The 18,318-nt window shown below is 43.1% G+C and overlaps 1 protein-coding gene and 1 long non-coding RNA gene across 3 annotated transcripts in view; one reads left to right on the top strand and one right to left on the bottom strand.

The window, feature by feature from the left end:
• Nucleotides 1-7,213, top strand: part of SLC27A2 (solute carrier family 27 member 2) — a 55,753-nt gene extending 48,540 nt beyond the window's left edge. The window contains exons 9-10 of the mRNA XM_055537996.1: nucleotides 5,695-5,825; nucleotides 6,765-7,213. Of these exons, the coding sequence (XP_055393971.1) occupies nucleotides 5,695-5,825; nucleotides 6,765-6,941 (308 nt within the window). The 3' untranslated portion in view covers nucleotides 6,942-7,213. The remainder of the gene's footprint in view (nucleotides 1-5,694; nucleotides 5,826-6,764) is intronic.
• LOC129621487 (uncharacterized) lies at nucleotides 183-14,511 on the bottom strand. Of its 2 annotated transcripts, none has more exons than XR_008699393.1 (3): nucleotides 13,687-14,511; nucleotides 4,335-4,457; nucleotides 183-1,353 (listed from the first exon to the last, which is right to left on the bottom strand). It is a non-coding gene; the product is annotated as an uncharacterized LOC129621487 (long non-coding RNA). The 2 variants fall into 2 exon arrangements; XR_008699392.1 differs by having other exon boundaries at nucleotides 13,629-13,750.
• Between the last annotated feature and the right edge of the window lie 3,807 nt (nucleotides 14,512-18,318).

Genomic DNA, 18,318 nt, shown 5'->3' with positions numbered 1-18,318 from the left:
ATGTGCATTCTAAACCAGCCCCGTGAGTCCCTCTGAACCTGGCCTTCCTCTGTGGTTCAGCTCCCCAGCTGTTCTGAGGCTCTCCAGCAAGACAAATCTCCCAGGGATGCAGGGTCCATGCAGCGTTTGGCATGCCTCAAGAAAACATGTGTCACCCTTGAGAGCTTAGAAATGGCACCTTGGCCTCTGAACTGGAAGGCACAAATAACAGGCAAGTGCAGTGGGCTGCCGTCTGCAGGGTCACACAGAGTCGGGCACGACTGAAGTGACTTAGCAGCAGCAGCAGATGCTATACGAAAAAAGCCAAGAAGGGGGCTGAGTTTTCCCAGACTTTTACAGCAAGTTCCTGATCCCTGCTTGCCCCACTGAGTTTGAGAAGCTGCTGCTGCTGAGCCTCTGCTAAGAGAGAGGGGAGTGTGGAGTCTGATTTGGGGTCCTGACTCCAACACCTGCTGGCTGTTTGACTTCAGGCAAGCCACTAAATTAGGGAGAATACCAACCCTGCAGTTAAGATTGCCAAGAGAACTAATTCAGTTTAATTACATAAATACTAAATATATGTTTATCAGATATGTACATGAGGGTTGTCATGAAATCATTATAATTATAGATGTCAAGAGGATTAAAACCTCCAAATCACTATCCAAATATAAGGTACTAGGGGTAATGGTGTTTCCTAGAACTCAGTACTTGGGATTCTCATCTATATTCAGAATGGAAATCCCAAAGTCCCTTTTTCTTGAGTTATGATGGTTTCACATGACATCGTACTGTCCTTTTGTTTATTAAAGACTATTTGAGGCTTTCTCTTGCCTGTTCCTCTCCAACTGTGTGACAGTGATATGATAGGAAGTGTAGCCACATCTTGGGTCAGAGTCTGACCCAAGTCCAACTTCTCATGTTGGACTTCAGGCTGAATTAACACAAGGGCCCATATCCTGGTTGTCAGCCATTGCACCGTGTTCTCACAGATCCCACCCAAAATGTTGCATGCACTTCTAAATGCTGGATTTTTTTTTTTTAAGTAACAATACAAAAGAATGAGTATGACAAGGTAAGAGAATATGGGAAATGGAATGAAAGGCCTAATCCATGTTCTTCAAAGTGGTGTCACCTATAAATGGGCACTTGCCATCTGCCTCTACAAGGATCAAATTATCAGCTGCTACAGCTGGAGTTCAGGGTAGAGATCAGGAATTAGGCAATCTGCGCTTCGGGAAAAACTAGTAGAGCAGGTCTTCAGAAGATATTTTCAGAAGATTTTATGAACCTAATTCTTGCATCTCCTTTATCTATTGTAGAAAAGCACTAAATTCTTCATGGTGACATCTGCTCCTCATGACTAGCGGTAACCTGCAAAAAAAAAAAAATATGTGCTTGATTGCATGCACTCCCCATTCACCAAAATCTCGTATATACTGACCTTCCCCACACCTCTTTCGAGCAGTTTCTCAGAGCCATCTGAAATGCTGTCTTCCAGGCTATAGCCCTCATTTTGTCCTCAAAACTTAACTCACAACTAATCCACCTGCAATGCAGGGGATCTGGGTTCAATCCCTGGGTTCAATTCTTGGAGAAGGAAATGGCAACCCACTCCAGTGTTCTTGCTTGAAGAATTCCATGGACAGAGGAGCCTGGAAGGCTACAGTCCATGAGGTTTCAAAAGTCAGACATGACTGAGCAACTAAACCACCACTTAAACTGTGCTTTTTTTTTTTTTTTTTTGGCTGACAGTGGGGTCCCTGGACCAACAACAGCATCATCGCCTGGAAGCTTGTTAAAAATGTGCTATTTCTCATATTAAAAATGCCCACCCCAGACCTACTGAATCAGAATCTCTGGGCTAGGGCCCCAGGAAGCTGTGTTTTAACAAGCCCTCCAGTGATTCTTAAAAACAATCAAGTCTGGTTTGAGGTGATGAATATTTTCTAGAACTAGATACGGGTAAGAATTGCACAACATTGTAAATGCCATTGAACCGTATACTTTAAAATGGTTAAAATGATGATTCATTATTTTACCACAATTTTTAAAAAACACTAAAGTCTGAGAAGCATGGAGGCCTAGTGGTTCTGAAAATCTAGCCAGTCTTCAGAATCATCTGGGAAACTTTTTAAAGCCAGGATCTAACGAATCAGAACCTCTGGGGTTTGGGACTCAGTCTTTTGTGTCTTTTTTAAAAATTTTATTCCCAAGTGGGTCTAACAACTAGTAATGTTTCGGAGCCACTGATATAGAACAAAGAAGAGGAGGCTAATAGGTTTCAAATGATTAGGAGACATCAGATAGAACAAGGAGCAGGTGTGTTCATATTGCTCTGGAGAACAGAATGAAAATGGATGGATTGAAATGACCAGGGAGCAGATTTTAGCCTGAGAACTCTCCTGTAACCTGAGGGGCCAGCAACAAAATGCACTGTCTCCTGAGACAGACAGTGTCCCACCAATGTGTGAAGAGGCTGGCTGTCCACCAGGAATCCTATGAGAATTCTCACAGCAGTGAAAGATCAGGTACAAATCCCAACATCTCTCCCGTTTTCAGATTCTGTGAGTCTCAGTTCAGTTCAGTTGCTCAGTCATGTCCGACTTTGCGACCCCATGAAACTCAGCACGCCAGGCTTCTGTGTCCATCACCAACTCCCGGAATCCATCCAAACTCACGTCCATTGAGTCGGCAATGCCGTCCAACCATCTCATCCTCTGTTGTCCCCTTCTCCTCTCACCCTCAATCTTTCCCAATATCAGGGTCTTTTCAAATAAGTCAGCTCTTCACATCAGGTGGCCAAAATACTGGAGTTTCAGCTTTAACATCAGTCCTTCCAATGAATACCCAGGACCAATTTCCCTTAGGATGGACTAGTTGGATCTCCTTGCAGTCCAAGGGACTCTCAAGAGTCTTCTCCAATATCACAGTTCAAAAGCATCAATTTTTCTGCGCTCAGCCCTCTTTATAGTCCAACTCTCACATCCACACATGACCACTGGAAAAACCATAGCCTTGACTAGGTGGACCTTTGTTGGCAAAGTAATGTCTCTGCTTTTTAATATGCTGTCTAAGTTGGTCATAACTTTCTTTCCAAGGAGTATCTTTTAATTTCATGGCTTCAGTCACCATCTGCAGTGATTTTGGAGCCCAGAAAAATAAAGTCAGCCACTGTTTCCTCATCTATTTGCCATGAAGTGATGGGACCAGATGCCATGATCTTAGTTTTCTGAATGTTGAGCTTTAAGCCAACTTCTTCACTCTCCTCTTTCACTTTCAAGAGGCTTTTTAGTTCCTCTTCACTTTCTGCCATAAGGGTGGTGTCATCTGCATATCTGAGGTTATTGATATTTCTCCCAGCAATCTTGATTCCAGCTTGTGCTTCATCCCAGCAGCCTTGAAATGTGGCAGTTCATCTAGAGAAAGACATAAGTCTGCTGGGGTGATTCTCAGTTCCAAAGGACTTAACAAGGCTTTCATAGATCTCAGCTTTGAACCAGGAGAGAACTTCCAAGTTTGGGTCTAAAATAGAGATGACACCAGAACTGCCAAACTCCTTTCTAAAACTTTATATTATCAACAGAACTTTCTGCAATGTTCTGAAAATGTTCCATATCTGCACTCTCAGTATGGTAGCCAATTGCTACCATATGGCTGTTGAGCACTTGAAATGTGGCTGGTGAAACTGAGGAACTGAATTTTTCATTTTATTTAATTAATTTTAATAGCTACATGTGACCGGTGGTGACCATGTTGGTAGTACAGCTCTAGAGAACCCCTGGCTAAAATTGTTGCAGACAGGAGCCTTCCCCCTGGAGCTGAACTAGCACCAGCTGATCTGGGAATCAGAACAGAGACCTGAGATCCATCAGCACCATTTGCCTCTCAGAAGCAAGGTGCCAGCTGACACTGAAGATTTCTGTTGCATCAGCCTCTGCCTTCATTCTAAAAGGAGCTCACTGGAGACATTCAAGATTCCTGAGATTAGTGCCTTTGACACAGCTACCGGGGGCCCCTAAAGACAGAGGGTCCGGTGCCCTGCCTCCCTCCTTCAGACAAGAGGCAAAGCAAATGTGGATGCATTTCCTTTCTTGTAATCTTTCCTCTTGTTTTCTTTAGAGTCATAGGTAAACATGCAATCACCATGGGAGAGATTTCGAAAGCTGGGGCCCAAGTGATGAAGGGTGGCTCAATCTCCTTCTCTGGTTACAGTTAAGTAGTTCAGAAAAATGGACCCAGACTCCCACTGGGTCTCCTGGATCAGGTAGAAGATGTATTTATAAGTAATTACCATTGTCCTCACAAGAAAACAATGGTAATTGTTCTGAATGCCTCTCCACTTACAGCCCTACCTTATAGGATCTGTTTTCTCTGTGGAGAGTTCAACCTCTCAGGACTAGATGGCATCCAGGTGGAGGGTAGGGATGTCACTGCTCACCCTCGATCTGCCTTCACCTTCCTGTCTGTCAGCCTCTCTGAAATGCAGAGGCAAAGCTGTTAGGAACCATAATTAAATAACTAAGTCTCAGAGGTGACATTTGTACCTGGAAGCACAGTAGATCTGACCTGCTACCTAAAGAACAACATGAGCCCAGTTATCCCTGACAGGGGAACAAGGGTTTTTCATCAGAATTAAAAAAATTTCCTTTAGCCACTACTTCAACTGGTTGTCCATATGGTAGTTTACATTTAGGCTGTCAAACCGCAACATGAAATAGCCATAGGTATACATATATCCCCTCCCTTTTGAGCCTCCCTCCCATCTCCCTCCCCAGCCCACCCCTCTGGGTTGACACAGAGCCCCTGTTTGAGTTTCCTGAGCCATACAGCAAATTCCCGTTGGGTATCTATTTTACATATGGTAATGTAAGTTTCCATGTTACTCTCTCCATACATCTCACCCTCTCCTCCCCTCTCCCCATGTCCATAAGTCTATTCTCTATGTCTGGTTCTCGACTTCTGCCCTGTAAATAAATTCTACAGTACTTTTTTCTAGATTCCATATATATGCGTTAGAATACGATATTTATCTTTCTCTTTCTGTCTTGCTTCACTCTGTATAATAGGCTCTAGGTTCATCCATTGAACAAGTCTTTTAATGTCACTAAGCCTCAGTTTCTTCCCCTGTAAAATGGAGATAACATTTGTACCCCTTCATACGGTTGTCATGAGGTTAAATGAGATAGTACATAAAAGACATTTCATGGACTTCCCTGGTGGTGCGGTGGGTAAGAATCTGCCTGCCAAAGCAGGGAACATGGATTCAATCCCTGGGCCAGGAAGATTCCACAGGCTGTGGAGTAGCTAAGCCCATGGGCCACAACAACTGAGCCCTGTGCCTAAAGCCTGTGCTCCACAGCAAGAGAAGCCACTGCAGTGAGAAGCCTGTGCACCGCAACTGGAGAAAGCCCACATGCAGCAACGAAAACCCAACACAGCCAAAAGTACTAAATAAATATAAAAAATAAATAGATACGAAAACACACTTCGCAAAGGGCCTGGCATGTAATAAAGATTCAATCAATGTATAGCTTGTTTTATCATTAATTCACTTCAGAATTTACTTCAAAATATATTTTGAAATACAAATTCCAGCTATCCAAAAGAAACCCATGCCATAATGTTGTCTCAGTTCACTATCCTCTGACCTAGCAAAGCATCATAAAATAAACTATCTACTACACACCTAATTTTTATTCACTTTAACTCTAGGTCATGAGGGTCGAATTGGCATGGCCTCGATCAAGATGAAGGCAGACCATGAATTTGATGGACGGAAACTCTTTAAGCACGTGGTCGATTACCTGCCTAATTATGCAAGGCCCCGCTTTCTAAGAATACAGGTGAGACCCCGTTGTTATCAAGTTCAGTTATCCTTTCTCTTGGAGACCCCTGCCTCTTAGGAAACAACTCTTCTCTACCATGGCAACCTTGCCAGCCAAATTTTCACTACCCTTTTCAGGGAGCTCAATGAGGAAGCAGAAATACCAGAAGATAAAACTAGCTGAAACCGAATCCTAACCCCTTTCTCCTTAAAACGACAGACAGTTCATTCAGCAAGAATGTTAGCAAATAACTCACAACGTCTGTCTGGTGCGGTATAACAGACACATAAAATAGAAATGCTCTGACCTTCTTATTGTTCCAGTTTTAAAAAATGGTTAAAAAAAAACACCTCACTGAAGTCCAGCACCTGTCTATGGCCTGAAATTTAACTGGGCATCATTAGCCAGTCAAAACTCCAAAGCTAAGCTATCACCAATAGAGGGACTGTTTTCTTTCTCAAACATTAACCCCTTAGTTTAACTCACTTTTGGACCTTGAGCACTGTGATTCTGTAGCTGAGGATTTAAGAAAAGCAGTGTTAGATTACCAGACTGCTAAGGTTATACAGTTATCTTTGTTGATATTCATAAAGCCCTGACATTTGCTTTACAATGAGACGTTGAGAGACATCAAAGTTGAAATATCCTCAAATCCCCCTGTTTACTGAAGCAGGAACAAGAAACAGTGTGAAAAAGCAGATTTGTCTGTGTGTAGATGACTGCTTTCCCCACCTCACCATTAATCAGAATTTTCCAGCAACACCTGAAGCTTGCCTAGCAAGAGATGCTTCTGCTTCATATTCCACTGTCACAGCCCTTCCTCCCAAGTGAGCTTTAAGCTCTAAGGGAAGGAAAAATACCTCCACAGAGGGCCCCCTAGTGGAGGTTCTGAAGACAGGCTATACTGGTATTACACAGAACCCGCTTCACAGCTCTCAAATGATTGATGTTTTTCAGGACAGCATTGAGATCACTGGAACTTTTAAACACCGAAAAGTGACCCTCGTGGAAGAGGGCTTTAACCCTGCAGTTATCAAAGATTCCTTGTATTTCTTGGATGACAAAGCAGAAATGTATGTGCCTATGACTGAGGACATTTATAATGCCATTAGTAATAAAATTCTGAAACTCTGAATATTACCAGCGGGATAACTCAATGTATTTCCAAAAAGAAACTAAATGGATCTAGTACAGCCAACTGTTGATATAATCCAACTTTAATTTGATTGAAGATTGTACGGTGCATTTTTTTATGTATAGCGTAAGGGGAGACTTTTTAAAATTACACCTGAACCTTTGTAAGTGAAAAGATCTAGATATAATTATTTTTCAATTTGCACCTACTGTTTGTATTGCAAACTAAGCTTGTTAGAGGGAGGATGTTATTTTTTTTAATATGCAATAAAATAGATGAACACCAAGATATGAAATGGCACTTTTTCCTGACTTGATTCTAAATGCAGACCCTTCAACAAGTGATGCTGGGAAGACTGGGCAATTGCATGTAAAAGAATGAAATTAGAACACCTTCTAACACCATACATAAAAATAAACTCAAAATGGATTAAAAACCTAATTGTAAGATCAGAAACTATAAAACTCTTGAGGAAAACACAGGCAGAACACTCTCTAACATAAATCACAGCAAGATCCTCTATGACCCACCTCCTAGAGTAATGGAAATAAAAACAAAAATTAAACAAATGGGATCTAATCAGCCTTAAAAGCTTTTGCACTGCATCAGTTCAGTCACTCAGTCGTGTCCGACTCTTTGCGACCCCATGAATCGCAGCACGCCAGGCCTCCCTGTCCATCACCAACTCCCGGAGTTCACTCAAACTCACGTCCATCGAGTCAGTGATGCCATCCAGTCATCTCATCCTCTGTCATCCCCTTTTCCCCTGCCCCCAATCCCTCCCAGCATCAGAGTCTTTTCCAATGAGTCAACTCTTCTCATGAGGTGGCCAAAGTATTGGAGTTTCAGCTTTAGCATCATTCCTTCCAAAGAAACCCCAGAACTGATCTCCTTTAGGATGGACTGGTTGGATCTCCTTGCAGTCCAAGGGACTCTCAAGAGTCTTCTCCAACACCACAGTTCAAAAGCATCAATTCTTCGGCGCTCACCCTTCTTCACAGTCCAACTCTCACATCCATACATGACTACTGGAAAAACCATAGCCTTGACTAGATGGATCTTTGTTGGCAAAGTAACATCTCTGCTTTTGAATATGCTATCTAGGTTGGTCATAACTTTCCTTCCAAGGAGTAAGCGTCTTTTAATTTCATGGCTGCAGTCACCATCTGCCGTGATTTTGGAGCTCCAAAAAATAAAGTCTGACACTGTTTCCACTGTTTCCCCATCTATTTCCCATGAACCGATGGGACCAGATGCCATAGGAAACTATAAACAAAGTGAAAAGACAACCCTCAAAATGAGAGAAAATAATAGCAAATGAAACAACTGACAAAGGATTAATTTCCAAAATATACAAGCAGCTCATGCAGCTCAATACCAGAAAAACAAACAATCCAATCAAAACGTGGGCAGAAGACCTAAACAGACATTTCTCCAAAGGAGACATACAGATGGCTTATTGACACATGAAAAGATGCTCAACATCACTCATTATTAGAGAAATGCAAATCAAAACTACAATGAGGTATCATCTCACACTTGTCAGAATGACCATCATCAAAAAGTCTACAAACAACAAATGCTGGAGAGAATGTGGAGAAAAGGGAACCCTCTTGCACTGATAAATTGATATAAATTGATATAGCCACTATGGAGAACAATATGGAGATTCATTTAAAAAAGGAATAAAACTACCATACGGCCCAGCAATCCCACTCCTGGGCATACACCCTGAGGAAAGCATAATTGAAAAAGACACATGTACCCCAGTGTTCACTGCAGTGCTGTTTACAGTAGCTAGGACATGGAAGCAACCTGGATGTCCATCAACAGATGCATCGATAAGGAAGTTGTGGCACGTATACAAAATGGAATATTTCTCAGCTATAAAGAATACATTTGAGTCAATTCTAATGAGATGGATGACCCAGGGCCTGTTATACAGAGTGAAGTAAGTCAGAATGAGAAAGACAAATATCCTATATTAACATGTATATATGGAATGGAGAAAGATGGTATACTGACGATCCTAATTGAAGGGCAGCAGAGGAGACAAAGACATAAAGAACAGAGTTCTGGATGTAATGTGGGAAGGAGAGGATGGGATGATTTGAGAAGATAGCACTGAAACATATACATTACCATAAGTAAAAGAGACAGTCAGGGGCAGTTTGCTCTATGACACAGGGAAGCCAAAGTTGGTGCTCTGTGACAACCTAGAGGGGTAGGATGGGGTAGGAGATGGGAGGGGGTTCAAGAGAGAGGGGACATATGGATACCTATGGCTGGTTAATGTTGATATGGCGGAAACCATCGCAATATTGTAAAGTCATTAGCCTCTAATAAAAAAAAATTCTTTAAGATAAAGAAATAATACAAGACTGAAAAATAAATGCAAACCCTGAACCTGACAGCCTAATTGGTCATTTTTCACAGGTCTCCCACTTATAATGCTAATGGTATTTTAAGTAAAGAAGGATAAGGAGGTGGGAGGTGAGGGGTAGGTCCCCAGTGAACAACTCAGTGGAAGTCCAGATCTACTGTGAGGCCAACCCTATTCCCCAAGAGCATCCTGGCCACTATCTACAGCATTATTCACCAAGTGATAAAGCCACCTATAGTCTCAGAAGAGGCTTCAGTCTAGAGTATCAGAGTTCTATACATAAAAAGGTGTTCAGCAAACTTTTCAGCTATAGCAAGGGTTGCAAACTCAAGTGTCTTCAGGATTTGTTTTGGTAATGTGGATGAGGAGAGAGGTCACAAATGAACATGGAAAACTTGGGGACAGCCACGGCACAGTTTCAGTCAGCTGATTATTGCCGTGGGGCTATACAGCCCAGGTACTTGGGGATGGCCTAAGGAAAACTACGTATGCCACTGCACCTATGTGAATTTGCCAATAATGTAGAATGATGGTGGCTTGTGGGTCAGCATTTGGGAATTTTTGCAAAATGCTAGGTGTCTCTGCCTTTGCTTTATTGATCCTCCTTGTGAAAATTTTAACCCAGGTGACAGGAGATAGCCAAGCTTTTGACAATGTAACATTGTGCAATTTTGTTATTTGGAATCTTGTTAAGGTGACTCATGTTGTACGCAGTGATTGTGCTAAAGCAATCCTGTCATTCCACATCACATGGGACCTGTTTTCATGTGAGAGGTCAGCACTTACATCACGGCCATTAGAGTCCCAGGAGCCAAAACCTGCTGGGGCCTGACCACCTTTGACCCACATCTTAGACCTCCCAAGAAACTCAGATAGCCTCCTCAGTCTGTCACTTCCCCAAACCTCCGAGATTCAAGTCAGGAACCACAGCTCTGTTGGGATGAACAGAGGCACCACCTACAATATCCTCAATACCACTTTTCACTTTCATGCATTGGAGAAGGAGATGGCAACCCACTCCAGTATTCTTGCCTGGAGAATCCCAGGGATGGCGGAGCCTGGTGGGCTGCCGTCTACGGGGTCACACAGAGTCAGACACAACTGAAGTGACTCAGCAGCAGCAGCAGCAAACAAAATTGAGCAACGCATCCTGTGACAGGTAATCAATTTTAAAGACTGATTTTTCTCTTTTAAAAGGGTCAAAAATTGTGTACATAGAATTGTCTGTATAAGTCACCTTCTTGATTTGAAAGCACAAATGGATTTTTTTTTTTTTTAATACACTGATACCCATGTAAATGGTTCCTTGGTGGCTCAGTGGTAAAAGAATCAGCCTGCCAATGCAGGAGACACGGGTTCAATCTCTGGGTCGGGAAGATCCCCTGGAGGAGGAAATGGCAACCAAGTTCAGTATTCTTGCCTGGAAAATCCCATGGACCAGAGGCACCTGGTAGGCTATAGTCCATGGGGTCACAAAGAGTCGGATTGAGAGACTAAATAATAACAACAACCACCACCCTGTAAATCATTCAACAGGTCTCTGATTTCAAGTGCATTGGTTGGAGACATATAATGAGTGCATAGATAGGCTGCTACAGGCACCAAAATAATTTGGGGGTAAAACTAGTGAATGTCAGCATCTGAAATGAAAGCTAAGAAGAATCAGTATAAAAACACAGTGACCCTCCCTAAGAGATGATCTGTTACACATGTTATTCATTTGTACACCAGCTCCACAAGCATTTAGTGGGTCCCTGCTAAGGACCAACAGATAAGCTCAGCACAGTGTGATGGAGTTTTCCAAGCTGCTGTTTAGGAAGTCAGGTCAGACCTTCAAGGGAACCTGACTGGAAAGACCCCTAGAAGGAAGGCCAGAGTCTTCTCCAAGTGTTTTAACTTTTGAAAATAATTATTTTGTCATTACAGTTGGTGGGGCTGCATGAAGACTGTAAAGAGACAGCTAAGAGGAAAGATGTCAGTCAGGATCACTGCAGCCCTGTGCAAGGGGAAGCTGGATGCCTGGCCAACCCAGGTTTTCTAGTTGGGTACCGTCTCCCCAGGCGCACAGAGTACCATGTTGTCATGTGGATATACAGCTGATGGTGCATTCCACTATGATGGTCAATTTCCTTTTGTACAGATGTCATACGTCTATGAAGCTGTAAGCTCCATGAGAGTAGAGAGTTCATCTATTTTGCTCATCATTATGTATCTAGTGCCTCATACATGGGAGGCAATAATTATTTGTGTTTTTTTTAATCAGGCAACCCTAATAAATATCTGGTTCCACATGCAAGCTTTTATATATATATATATATGGGGTGTGGAGAGGTGTGTTGGAGGCAGAGAGGATGAGCTAAATAGATTATCTGAGTCTTCTAGTTCAGGTACAGCAGTGAGTCTCAAACTTGAACACTGAGAATCACCTTCACCAAAACGTTTTGGTAGGACACAGACTGGGACTTCCCTGGTGGTCCAGTAATTAATAATCTGCCTTGCAATGCAAGGAACACCACTTTGATCCCTGGTCTGGAAAGATCCCACATGCTGCGGGGCACCTAAGCCTGTGTGCCACAACTACTGAGCCTGTGCTCTGGAGCCCGCAAGCCGCAGCTACTTTTAGCCCACATGCAGCAACTACTGAAGTCCGCACGCCTAGAGCCCGTGCTCTGCAACCGGAGAAGCCACTGCAATGAGAAGCCGATGCGCCGCAACTAGCGAGTATCCCCACTCTCCACAACTAGAGAAAGCCTGCGTAGCAAGGAAGACCCAGCCCTGCCAATAGTAAATATATAAACATATATTTTAAAAAAGACACAGACTGCTGGGACCCATTCTCCAGAGTTGAAACTGGAATTGGAATTTGCAGTTCTAACAAATTCCCAAGTGATGCTGATGCTGTTGATCAGGGGCTGCATTTTGAGAACCACTGACACAGAGAAAAAGCATCCTGAGTTACACATCATGTGTGCTTAGTATAATTCAGTTCTTCGGGTGTGGATTATCTTTCATTAACTGAAGCTCAGATCTTAGGTTTGGAGTGACTCAAAGTACAGGCGTCAGGGAAGGTCCAGCATAAAGCAGAACTCTATCATCGTTAGCCTTCAACTGTTCTTGAAAATTCATGTTAACAGTGTCTATTTACTAGATACACACATATGTATTATTTGCTACAGCAAAACTAAAAGCAATCCTAGAGAGTGTCTAGTCAAACCTCTTTAATAAAACAAACAAACAAAAAACAACGAAAGCCTGGGGAGGTGATATACAGGCAGCTCATTAGCATCATTAAGCTCCCAGCCAGCACCTGCAGAAGAGACCACCTCTTTATAGACCAGAGCGTGTTTTCAGATCAACAGCATCAGTATCAGCTGGGAACTTGTCAGACATGCAAATTATCAGGCCCCTCAGATCTACTGAATTAGAACCACTGGGGAGGGGCCCAGCCATCTATGTTTTAACAAGCCCTGCTGGTGACTCTGCGGCAGGCTCAATCTGAGAACCACTGGCTTGGAGCAGGGCTTCTCAAGCTTCAAGTTGCATAAGAAGTACATGGGGATGCCAGGGCTTCTGGTGCACATGCCCCTCCTGGAACAGCAAGCAACTCTAGAACACTGCTGCTTTTTAGAATCACAGGAGAACTGTTAAAAACCCCAAAGCCTTGGGCCCATCTGATACCAGTTAGATCAAGATTTCTGGGAGTGAGCACCAGGTATCAGTACTTTTTTTTTTTTTAAGACTCCCAGGTAATTCCAGTATGGGTAAAGTTCAGGGACCACCAGTTGAGAACAAGGGTAATATGCAAGTATAAACTCTTGACAAAGATTCTCACCCTGACCAAAACTCTACCTCGGCTCCTCCAAGGCCTCTTCTCAACTGGGCCACAACCTTAGCTTTTAAAGACTTGAACAAAATAGCAGCAGAGTTTCTAAGAGTTCAAGGCCATACCCCTTGGATAATCCTACATCCCCTTAAAGTGGCTGCCTGAGAAAACCCAAGGCTGCCAAAGTATTTACCACTTATTCCAGCCAACACTTGAAGATAGGGTCCCTATCTCCCAACCTCTGTGGAAGGGTAGAGGCCTCACTTCGATAAGCACCAGTTAGCAAACCCAGGTGGGCTTTCCATGGACCAAACCCCTCTCCTGCTTTTGGTAATTTTTCACTTCCCTAACCCTACTGAGCCCCTGCAGGCGTCCTCCCTGTTCCCACATTCTCCCTCTAAAGTGCCCAGTGACCTCTGTACAAATATAGTTAAGCCTAGTTCACACTGGACTCATTTTTCTATAGCGAATAGTTATTACTGATTGAAAATCTGTTCTTAGCAGGATTTCCCTGATGGTCCAGTGGTTAAAAATCCACCTTCCAAAGCAGAGGATCCGGGTTCCATCCCTGGTCAGCCAACTAGATCCCACCCACATGCCACAGGGCAATTAAGTCTGCGCATGGCAAGTAGAGAGAAGCTCTTGCACGCAACAAAGACCCAGCAGCCAAAAAAAAAGAAGAAGAAAAAATGTATCCTTACCATTTTAACTAGCAGCCACTTTATCTTTAACAGTGTTAATATAACCAATTTCAGAACTACTCCCTATAAAAGTACCATCTAAAATAGAAAGAACTCACCATGGGTAAGCTGCTTGGGAACAAAACTTTTATTTGACTACAGGGTCCAGAAAGAAATGAAAATGCACAAGTTCCAAACCTAGAGAGGGAACATTTATCTGTAATGAAGAATTAGAGAGTTCTGATGAAAGTGAGATTCTGATCAAGGACAACCTTGAACAGTATGGTCTGGTGGGAATAGCATGAAGATAAGGAGTCCTGGGTTTGCCCATTTATAAGTTGTGTGACCTAGCATCTCTATTTCCTCATTTATAAACTATAAGTCACAGTGTCTGGCTCAAACTGTCTATGTTTTTCCTACCAAGGGCTTCTCCAAACTTTTTCTCACATTAAATTCAGATCTTTAGCATACTAAAAATCTGTAATTACATTCATTTAGGCTCCAGAACATGCCCTGGTTAATAAATCAATATTTTAGTGGTTAGAAAAAGAAACCATAAACAAAAAAAAGACAACCTACAAACTAGGAGAAAATCTTTGCAAATAATGTGACTGACAAGAGCTCAAATTCCAAAATATACAAACAGCTGATACAAGTCAATACCAAAACACAAACAACCCAGCCTAAATAGACATTTCTCCAAAGAAGATATACAGCCAGCCAACAGGCACATGAAAAGATGCTCAACATCGCTAATTATTAGAGAAATGCAAATCAAAACTACAGTAAGCTACCACCCACACTGGTCAAAATGGCATCCTTAAAAAGTCCACAAACAGTAACTGCTGGAGAGGGTATGGAGAAAAAGAAACACTCCTACACTGTTGTTCAGTTCAGTTCAGTTCAGTCGCTCAGTTGTGTCTGACTCTTTGCGACCCCATGAATCGCAGCATGCCAGGCCTTCCTGTCCATCACCAACTCCTGGAGTTCACCCAGACTCATGTCCATTGAGTCAGTGATGCCATCAGCCATCTCATCCTCTGTCGTCCCCTTCTCCTCCTGCCCCCACTCCCTCCCAGCATCAGAGTCTTTTCCAATGAGTCAGCTCTTCACATGAGGTGCCCAAAGTACTGCAGTTTCAGCTTTAGCATCATTCCTTCCAAAGAAATCCCAGGGCTGATCTCCTTCAGAATGGACTGGATCTCCTTGCAGTCCAAGGGACTCTCAAGAGTCTTCTCCAACACCACAGTTCAAAAGCATCAATTCTTCAGCGCTCAGCCTTCTTCACAGTCCAACTCTCACATCCATACATGACCACAGGAAAAACCATAGCCTTGACTAGACGAAACTTTGTTGGCAAAGTAATGTCTCTGCTTTTGAATATGCTATCTAGGTTGGTCCTAACTTTCCTTCCAAGGAGTAAGCATCTTTTAATTTCATGGCTGCATTCACCATCTGCAGTTATTTTGGAGCCCCCAAAAATAAAGTCTGACACTGTTTCCACTGTTTCTCCATCTATTTCCAATGAAGTGATGGAACCGGATGCCATGATCTTCATTTTCTGAATGTTGAGCTTTAAGCCAACTTTTTCACTCTCCTCTTTCACTTTCATCAAGAGGCTTTTTAGTTTCTCTTCACTTTCTGTCATAAGGGTGATGTCATCTGCATATCTGAGGTTATTGATATTTCTCCCGGCAATCTTGATTCTAGCTTGTGCTTCTTCCAGCCGTTTCTCATGATGTACTCTGCATATAAGTTACATAAGCAGGGTGACGATATACAGCCTTGACGTACTCCTTTTCCTATTTGGAACCAGTCTGTTGTTCCATGTCCAGTTCTAACTGTTGCTTCCTGACCTGCATACAGGTTTCTCAAGAGACAGGTCAGGTGGTCTGGTATTCCCATCTCTTTCAGAATTTTCCACAGTTTATTGTGATACACACAGTCAAAGGCTTTGGCATAGTCAATAAAACAAAAGTAGATGTTTTTCTGGAACTCTCTTGCTTTTTCCATGATCCAGCGGATGTTGGCAATTTGATCTCTGGTTCCTCTGCCTTTTCTAAAACCAGCTTGAACATCAGGAAGTTCATGGTTCACATATTGCTGAAGCCTGGCTTGGAGAATTTTGAGCATTACTTTACTAGCGTGTGAGATGAGTGCAATTGTGTGGTAGTTTGAGCATTCTTTGGCATTGCCTTTCTTTGGGATTGGAATGAAAACTGACCTTTTCCAGTCCTGTGGCCACTGCTGAGTTTTCCAAATTTGCTGGCATGTTGAGTGCAGCACTTTCACAGCATCATCTTTCAGGATTTGAAAGAGCTCAACTGGAATTCCATCACCTCCACTAGCTTTGTTCGTAGTGATGCTTTCTAAGGCCCACTTGGCTTCACATTCCAGGATGTCTGGCTCTAGGTCAGTGATCACTTCATCATTATTATCTGGCTCATGAAGATCTTTTTTGTACAGTTCTTCTGTGTATTCTTGCCACCTCTTCTTAACATCTGCTTCTGTTAGGTCCATACCATTTCTGTCCTTTATCGAGCCCATCTTTGCATGAAATGTTCCCTTGGTATCTCTAATTTTCTTGAAGAGATCTCTAGTCTTTCCCATTCTGTTGTTTTCCTCTATTTCTTTGCACTGATCGCTGAGGAAGGCTTTCTTATTTCTTCTTGCTATTCTTTGGAACTCTGCATTCAGATGCTTATATCTTTCCTTTTCTCCTTTGCTTTTCTCTTCTCTTCTTTTCACAGCTATTTGTAAGGCCTCCCCAGACAGCCATTTTGCTTTTTTGCATTTCTTTTTCATGGGATGGTCTTGATCCCTGTCTCCTGTACAATGTCACGAACCTCATTCCATAGTTCATCAGGCAGTCTATCTATCAGATCTAGGCCCTTAAATCTATTTCTCACTTCCACTGTATAATCATAAGGGATTTGATTTAGGTCATACCTGAATGGTCTAGTGGTTTTCCCTACTTTCTTCAATTTAAGTCTGAATTGGGTAATAAGGCATTCATGATCTGAGCCACAGTCAGCTCCTGGTCTTGTTTTTGTTGACTGTATAGAGCTTCTCCAACTTTGGCTGCAAAGAACAAAATCAATTTGATTTTGGTGTTGACCATCTGGTGATGTCCATGTGTAGAGTATTCTCTTGTGTTGTTGGGAAGAGGGTGTTTGCTATGACCAGTACATTTTCTTGGCAAAACTCTATTAGTCTTTGCCCTGCTTCATTCCATATTCCAAGGCCAAATTTGCCTGTTACTCCAGTTGTTTCTTGACTTCCTACTTTTGCATTCCAGTCCCCTATAATGAAAAGGACATCTTTTTTGGGTGTTAGTTCTAAAAGGTCTGTAGGTCTTCATAGAACCGTTCAACTTCAGCTTCTTCAGCATTACTGGTTGGGGCATAGACTTGGATTACTGTGATATTGAATTGTTTGCCTTGGAAACAAATAGAGATCATTCTGTTGTTTTTGAGATTGCATCCAAGTACTGCATTACGGACTCTTTTGTTGACCATGATGGCTCCTCCATTTCTTCTGAGGGACTCCTGCCCGCAGTAGTAGATATAATGGTCATCTGAGTTAAATTCACCCATTCCAGTCCATTTGAGTTTGCTGATTCCTAGAATGTCAACATTCACTCTTGCCATCTCTTGTTTGACCACTTCCAATTTGCCTTGATTCATGGACCTGCCATTCCAGGTTGCTATGCAATATTGCTCTTTACAGCATCGGACCTTGCTTCTATCACCAGTCACATCCACAGCTGGGTATTCTTTTTGCTTTGGCTCCATCCCTTCATTCTTTCTGGAGTTATTTCTCCACTGATCTCCAGTAGCATATTGGGCATCTATTGACCTGGGGAGTTCCTCTTTCAGTATCCTATCATTTTGCCTTTTCATACTGTTCATGGCAAGAATACTGAAGTGGTTTGCCATTCCCTTCTCCAGTGGACCACATTCTGTCAGATCTCTCCACCATGACCCGCCCGTCTTGGGTGGCCCCACGGGCATGGCTTACTGTCATTGAGTTAGACAAGGCTGTGGTCCTAGTGTGATTAGAGTGACTAGTTTTCTGTGAGTATGGTTTCAGTGTGTCTGCCCTCTGATGCCCTCTTGCAACACCTACCGTCTTACTTGGGTTTCTCTTACCTTGGGCGTGGGGTATCTCTTCACGGCTGCTCCAGCAAAGTGCAGCCGCTGCTCCTTACCTTGGACGAGGGGTATCTACTCACCGCCACCCCTCCTGACCTTCAACGTGGGATAGCTCCTCTAGGCCCTCCTGAGCCGGCACAGCCACTGCTCCTTGGACGTGGGGTTGGTCCTCCCGGCCGCCGCCCCCGGCCTCGGGCGTGGGGTAGCTCCTCCCGGTCACCGCCCCGAAGCCAGGAGGACCCCATGCCTGAAGAAGCGGCCGAGAGTGCCAGGCTGCCACGGTGCAGAAACGGCCAAGAAGAGCTACACAAGTCCGAGGTCAGGGGCGGCAGCCGA

This window comes from Bubalus kerabau, chromosome 10 (assembly GCF_029407905.1).
Source record: "Bubalus kerabau isolate K-KA32 ecotype Philippines breed swamp buffalo chromosome 10, PCC_UOA_SB_1v2, whole genome shotgun sequence".
Lineage (NCBI taxonomy): Eukaryota > Metazoa > Chordata > Mammalia > Artiodactyla > Bovidae > Bubalus > Bubalus kerabau.
The sequence above is the reverse complement of the archived record's forward strand: the minus strand, read 5'-3'. Positions and strand labels throughout refer to the sequence as shown.